This window comes from Ovis aries, chromosome 5, assembly GCF_016772045.2.
Source record: "Ovis aries strain OAR_USU_Benz2616 breed Rambouillet chromosome 5, ARS-UI_Ramb_v3.0, whole genome shotgun sequence".
NCBI classification, from domain to species: Eukaryota; Metazoa; Chordata; class Mammalia; order Artiodactyla; family Bovidae; genus Ovis; species Ovis aries.
In genome coordinates, this window is record NC_056058.1 from 6756858 (window position 1) to 6763567 (window position 6710).

Here is a 6710-nt window from a genome sequence, read left to right on the forward strand (position 1 = left end):
ATGGGATAACGCGGGATACTAATAGGTGGCCAAAACATTTACAAGCTGTGATCCTGTGATCCATCTCTGTTCTTGGGTTGACAATTTTGTAGTAAAATTTTTCTTTGATTTAAGACAAACAAACAAACCCCTCCTCTTGTTTAAATACTTGGGATCATTAAATCCACAAGAGGAAAACAAGTCTTGGAAGAGGAAGGGAGCTGGTCAGAATATGTCTTGAGCCACATGGAATGCAAACCAAAGATGGGTCTCAACTGTAAGGCAGGGTCCCTGGGACAACTGGGCATCCCCCAGGAGGTCATCTCTTTGATCTGAAGCCAGTTCTGAAAAGGATCTTGACCAAAGCCATTTGAACTTCTCGGTTCCTCAGGCTATAGATTAGGGGGTTGAGCGTGGGAGTGATGAGACTGTAGAAGAGGGAGACCACGTTGTCCTGCTGTGGGGTGTGATAGGCGCCTGGTACCATGTACATGAACACTGCTGCCCCGTAAAAAAGCCCCACCACAGTGATGTGCGAGGAGCAGGTGGTGAAGGCCTTGTGTCGGGCCTCAGTTGAGTGCATGTGAAGAACAGCCCCCAACACATGGCTGTAGGAAGTGGCGATGAGTGACAGAGGCAGCACCAAGATCAGCACCCCAGAGATGGACAGCGCCAACTCATAGGCAGAGGTGTCCACACAGGAGAGCTTGAGTAGGGCAGGCAGCTCACAGAAGAAGTGGTCCACAGTGCGTGAGGCACAGTAGGGGAAGTGCAGAGTGATGGAGGTCTGGATGGAGGCTACAAGCACGCCTGACAACCAGGAGGTGCCCACCATGAGCAGGCAGACCTGACGTCTCATGAGCACAGGATAACGCAAGGGGTGGCACACGGCAACGTAGCGGTCATAAGACATAAGGGATAGCAAGACGCCCTCAGAGACACCTATAAGCATCAAGAAGAACATCTGAGCTGCACAGCCTCCAAAGGAGATGGCGCCTTCTTCCTGCAGGAAGTCAGCAGCCATCTTGGGAATGGTGACCAGTGGAAAGCCAACATCCAACAAGGAGAGCTGGCTGAGAAGATAGTACATGGGCGTGTGGAGCCTGGCATCTGTGTGGATCAGGAAGATCAGGATTGCATTGCCCAGAAGGCCCATCGTGAATATGGCAGCCACCAGGGAGAACAGGGCCAGATGTGGCCCTGAGTGGTTGAAAAGGCCCGTGAGAGTGAAGTCCGAGGTCACTGACTGATTTGTTTCCCTCACCCTCTGAGAGGCGTCGCTCATCTGCAGGAAGAACAGGGTATTTGGAAGGCATCTCAGTGGGGAAAATTTCATCTTATATGACAACTGCAATTGTTTAATAATGACTGCCTGGAGTCTCTTAAGAAGGACTGATGGGCACATTTAGTTTCAGTAGGAAAAAAAGTCCACCAGTACTCTTGCCTGGAAAATCCCATGGATGGAGAAGCCTGAGAGGCTGCAGTCCATGGGGTCTCTGAGGGTCGGAAGCGACTGAGCGACTTCACTTTGACTTTTCACGTTCGTGCATTGGAGAAGGAATGGCAACCCACTCCAGTGTACTTGCCTGGAGAATCCCAGGGATGGGGGAGCTTAGTGGGCTGCCATCTAGGGGGTCGCACAGAGTTGGACACGACTGCAGTGACTTAGCAGCAGCATGACTGATTCATTATGGGAGATGGGGAACAGCAAAATAAAGCCCCAATTTTACTATTTCTGTGTAAAAGTCTTGCCTTCACCTTCCAGGACAGCACTACCCCCCAAGACTTGCAGTCAAACCCCCTGTAACCATGCTAGAGAGTGCAAAACAGCAGCAGTGGGATGTTGTAACACACTCCATCCCAAATGCCCTGGTGTCAAAGCAGAGATGGGATTCTGAAGAGACTAGCATATGAAGTAGGGAGACCTTGCCAAAGATGATAGAAGATAATGAAGTTGCATCCAAAAGCAGTGAGGAAAGGCTCATTGCCAAATTCTTGGATGAGCAAATGAAGGTGCCAAAGTCTGGGAAGAGTCAGTGTGGGATGGCATTTAGGATATTAACCCAAGAAGTCTACACTGTAAGGGAATGAATGAACAACAAAGTTTGGAACCCAGTGGTCTAGGGTTGTGGGCGACAAGTTGTCCACAGTACCAGTCATCTTTCTGAGGCTTGAATTCAAAGGGTAAGAGTGGAGAACATTATGCTCCGTGTGTGTGCTAAGCACTCAACAAAACCCTGCCAACTGAATGCAGTGGACCAGGGAGATGATTGAGGGATCAGGAGGGGTAGCCCCCACCTAAGAATACTTATCCTTGACCTTCTCGCCTTCATCATCACCGCTCAGGAACTCATACTGTCCTGGAATACTGTTCGCACACGTCATCAGCAGCACTGAGGACTTCTGTTACAGTGATGATGTCAGCCATCACCATCAGCAATGAGGAAGTACACAGAAGTGTACGCTGAAGTATAGAGAAGCCATCCTGTGAAGACCAGGAGGGTGTGCTGTTGGATAGAGCCCGTAGGGGTCTGCTTCCCCAGATGGCCAAAGGCAGCGGGCTACTTAGAGACCAGGAGGAGTCAGTGTTGGGTGGCTGTCTACTCAAGACCCTCTGGTGCCCAAATCATTGACAACACTTACCTTAAACATCAGGATTTCTCTGATAGCTCAGCGGGTAAAGAATCTGCCTGTAATGTAGAAGACTCCAGTTTGATTCCTGGGTCAGGATGATCCCCTGGAGAAGGGAAAGGCTCTCCACTCCAGCACTCTTGCCTGCAGAATTCCATGGACTCTACAGTCCACAGGGTTGCAAAGAGTCGGACATGACTGAGTGACCTTCACTTCGCTTCATCTTAAATATCTTTCATCTCCTCTGACTTGATTTCTTAGTTATGAAATCTGGCCTAGAGTTTTCCCTCTGCCTAACCGCTCCCGTCCCTCTCTCTCTGACTGTGCTGCAGCTTTGCTACTGTGTGCACCTGTGCTTCTCTGGTTGTGGCATGCAGTCCAGAGTGCCACGGCTCACAAGCTGTAGCCCTCGGGCTTAGTTGCCCCATGGCATGCGGGATCTTAGTTCCCCTACCAGGAATTGAATCTGTGTCCCCGGCATTGGAAGGTGGATTCATAACCACTGGACCACCAGGGAAAAGTCCCTGCTTCCTTTTCTCCATCTCTGTCTCTTAGTTTTGCCTAGATTGATGCCACACTTAAGTTGGCATTTAAGACTTTCTTAAAAATTTTTTTAATTTACTTATTTATTTTTGATGGTGCCGAGTCTTCATTGCTGCATGGGGACCTTCTCTAGTTGCAGCAAACAGGGATACTCTCTAGTTGTGGTGCCTGGGCTTCCTGCTGTGGTGGCTTCTCTTGCTGGAGAGCAAGGGCTCTAGGGGGCGTGGGCTTCAGCAGCATGGACTTAGTTGCTCTGCGGCATGTGGGATCTTCCCGGATCAGGGATGGAACCTGTGTCCCTTGCATTGGCAGGCAGATTCTAAACCACTGGGTCACCAGGGAAGCCCTAAGACTTCCTTAGATTACTGCCCAACTTGATTTTCAATCCATCATGACTACTTATTATCCTGTTCCCATGTATTCAGTCATTCATTTAATAAAAAATTAATTCAGCTTTCCCTAAGGGGCAGTCACTGAGGGAGGCACAAGCAACAAGGGGGTGAAAAAGATGAACAAGGTTTTGTTTTCATGGGAGAGATAAGGAATTAGGAAACAAGTAAACCATATATATATATAAATATAAATATATATATATTTAAAAGTTAAGATATTTGTTTATAAGAAATATTTATTTATTTGGTAGTGACGGGTTTTGGTTGTGGGATGCAGGATCTTTGAACTTCTCTGTGGCATGTGGAATCTTTTAATTGTGGTATGTGGGATCTACTTCCCTGATCAGGGATGCAACCCAGGGTTTCTGCATTGGGAGTGTGGAGCCTCAACCATGGGACTCCCAGGGAATATTTCTAGATATTTATTTTTTAATTAGAGGAAAATTGCTTTAAAATGTGTTAATCCCATTTTACTGGAAATAAATGTAAGGAAAAAAACAGAGTGATCTTACAGGAAATTGCTAGAGAAAACATCTTTGGACGAAGTGCTTGAGGGAGGCCTCTCTGGACTTGTGAGAACTGCTTTCAAAATCTAGGTGTTATGGGACTTCCCTGGTGGCCCAGTGGTTAAGGTTCCTGGCTCCCAATGCAGAGAGCCTGGGTTCGATCCCTGACCAGGGAACTAGATCTCTCAGGCTGAAACTAAGACCCTACATGCTGCAACTAAAACAAATAAAATAGATCTCAGACTGGCACAGCCACACACCCACAGATAAGCTGTTGTAAGAAGGCAAGAGAAAACCTAAATATAGGGGTGAAAATCAGACAGGCCAGTTATGGTTCTATATAATGCAGAATTCTTTAAGGATGAAATCTACTCCAAAATGGAATGGAGAACTTCTTGGGGTAGTCTGTATAGAGAAGGATTTGTTCTCTATTACCCTTTGGGGTCAACTCATAGCCATATAGTACCTCTGGATCTTGTCCAAGGATTTTCAAGTGGATTTTACATTTTGTTCTTCTCTTTCCATGCCATATCTCCTCGTTCCCCAGGGATCTGATTCCTACTAAGCATTCACTGAGATAGCTGGATGGCATCACTGACTCAATGGACGTGAGTCTGAATGAACTCCGGGAGGGGTGATGGACAGGGAGGCCTGGTATGCTGCGATTCATGGGGTCACAAAGAGTCGGGCATAACTGAGCGACTGAACTGAACTGAAGCCTTCATTATGTACTGGCCATCAGGCTAAGGTTAGAGAAAGGCTGATGGATTTCAGCTGAAAGACTTATCACCATTGGCACTACTGACATTTTGAGCTGAATAATTTTAAGTATGTTATAAGCATATTTTTTTTTCACTCGATCCTTACCAGTTGGTGTTGTTATTATCTGCCTGGTGTGGGCAGCGGAGCAGAGATTCACAGTAGTGCAGTAACAAACTATAAACTGGGTGGAATAGTGCTGCCCACAGCTTCATGTGCACCTGAATCCTCAGAACGTGTCTGTATTTGGAACTACAGTCTTCACAAGTGTAATTATTAAGAATCTTGAGGGGCTTCCTTGGTGGCTCAGTGGTAAAGAATCTGCCTGCCAATGCAGGAGACATGAGCTCAGTCCCTGATCCGGGAAGATCCCACATGCCAGGGAGCACCTAAGCCTGTGCGCCACAGCTACTGAGCCTGTGCTCTAGAGCCCGGAACTGCAACTACTGAAGCCCACATGCCCTGCAGCTTGTGACCTGCAACAAGAGAAGCCACCAGAATGAGAAGCTTATGCACTGCAACTAGAGAGCAGCTCCTGCTCTCTGCAACTACAGAAAAGCCCTAACACAGCCAAAAATTAGAAGAAGGAGAAGGAGAAGGAGAAGAATAATCTGGAGGAGGTCATCCCAGATTTAAGGTTTGCTTGAAATCCAGTGAATAGTTTCCTTACGAGAAGAGGAGAGGATACACAGGGACAAAAAGAATATGGTCATGTGAAGATGGAGGCAGATATTGAAATGAACAGCTACATGCCAGCAAACAATAATTGCTAGAGCCTCCCGAATCTAGGAGAAAAGCATGGAACAGATTCTCCCTCAGAGACTCCAGGAGAAATCAATCATGTCACCACCTTGATTTCAGACATCTGGCCCACAGAACTGTAAGAGAATACATTTCTGTTGTTTTACATCACCTCATTTACAAACAGAGAATACATTTCTGCTGTGGGTTCCAGAAGCCACAGGAAATTAATGCACCAATCCAAGATCACCCCGCAAAGAAGTCGGACAATCATTTTTAAACAATAGGTGTAACTTCAGAGTTCCTGCTTTTCTCTTCATGTCTTTTTTTCCAACAAAAAGCAATGAATTGCTCAGGTCTTGCTTCGTTAAGTAAGCCTACGAATTTCTTGCCCCAGTGGTGGCTCAGGCGGTAAAGAATCTGCCTGCAGTGCAGGAGATCTGGGTTCGATCCCTGAGTTGGGAAGATCCCCTTAAGAAGGGAATGGCAACCCACTCCAGTATTCTTGCCTGGGAAATCCTATGGACAGAGGAGCCTGGTGGGTTGCAGTCCATGGGGTTGCAAAGAGTCGGATACAACTGCGCGACTGAGCGTGTATACACAGCCCAGTGCTGTTATGCTTAGCTCCTCTGTCTGATGACTCTCCTACTTCCTGGCAGAAGCCACCTCACCAGCCATGAGTCAACAGTCCTCTTGGATACTCTTGTCCTGATGTTGCCCTTGTCACTCACCTGGCTCTGGTCTGATGGTCCTTTCAGCTGATGGGTTAACAGCCCTCCAGTCTCTGTATTAAGAAGAAACCATGCAGACTGACTCTAGTTTACTGCCAAGAATGTTGATTGGTCTGAAAGGGGATGTGAACTAAATACTACTGGCCCTGGTGCTTTGGATCCTCTACCTCTGAAGGCCGTATGGTATCTCTACAATCTCTTCCCTGATGAAAGCCTCTTTCCTTGCCTCACACACTCATGGTGTTTCCCTGACCTCACCTTCCCTCCCAGTATTTCCAGATGGTTCCTCAGCTAAATATGCATTTACTGAGCATCACATTCTCCCACTACTGACTTTTGGAATCTTCTGTAAGCAGCTTCTCCAATAGGATAATGATCCCTTATGTCATGGTTTCCCGACTAGTGCTAGTGATAAAGAATCTTCCTGC

General features: G+C 47.1%; 1 protein-coding gene across 1 annotated transcript; it reads right to left on the reverse strand.

Moving 5' to 3' along the window:
- Positions 1 to 298: 298 nt before the first annotated feature.
- Positions 299 to 2407, reverse strand: LOC101118696 (olfactory receptor 2Z1-like). The gene is made up of 2 exons (XM_027969223.2): positions 2336 to 2407; positions 299 to 1264 (listed from the first exon to the last, which is right to left on the reverse strand). Exons 1-2 carry the CDS (start codon positions 2405 to 2407, stop codon positions 299 to 301), a joined length of 1038 nt encoding a protein of 345 aa, XP_027825024.2.
- Between the last annotated feature and the right edge of the window lie 4303 nt (positions 2408 to 6710).

What these genes read in the sequence shown, in the direction of transcription:
- LOC101118696 (XM_027969223.2), bottom strand. Translation starts at nt 2,407, where the DNA reads ATGGCTGACATCATCACTGTAACAGAAGTCCTCAGTGCTGCTGATGAC. An exon ending in GCGAACAGTATTCCAGGACA is followed by an intron (nt 1,265 to 2,335) that starts GTATGAGTTCCT and finishes TTCTTCCTGCAG; the next exon opens with ATGAGCGACGCCTCTCAGAG.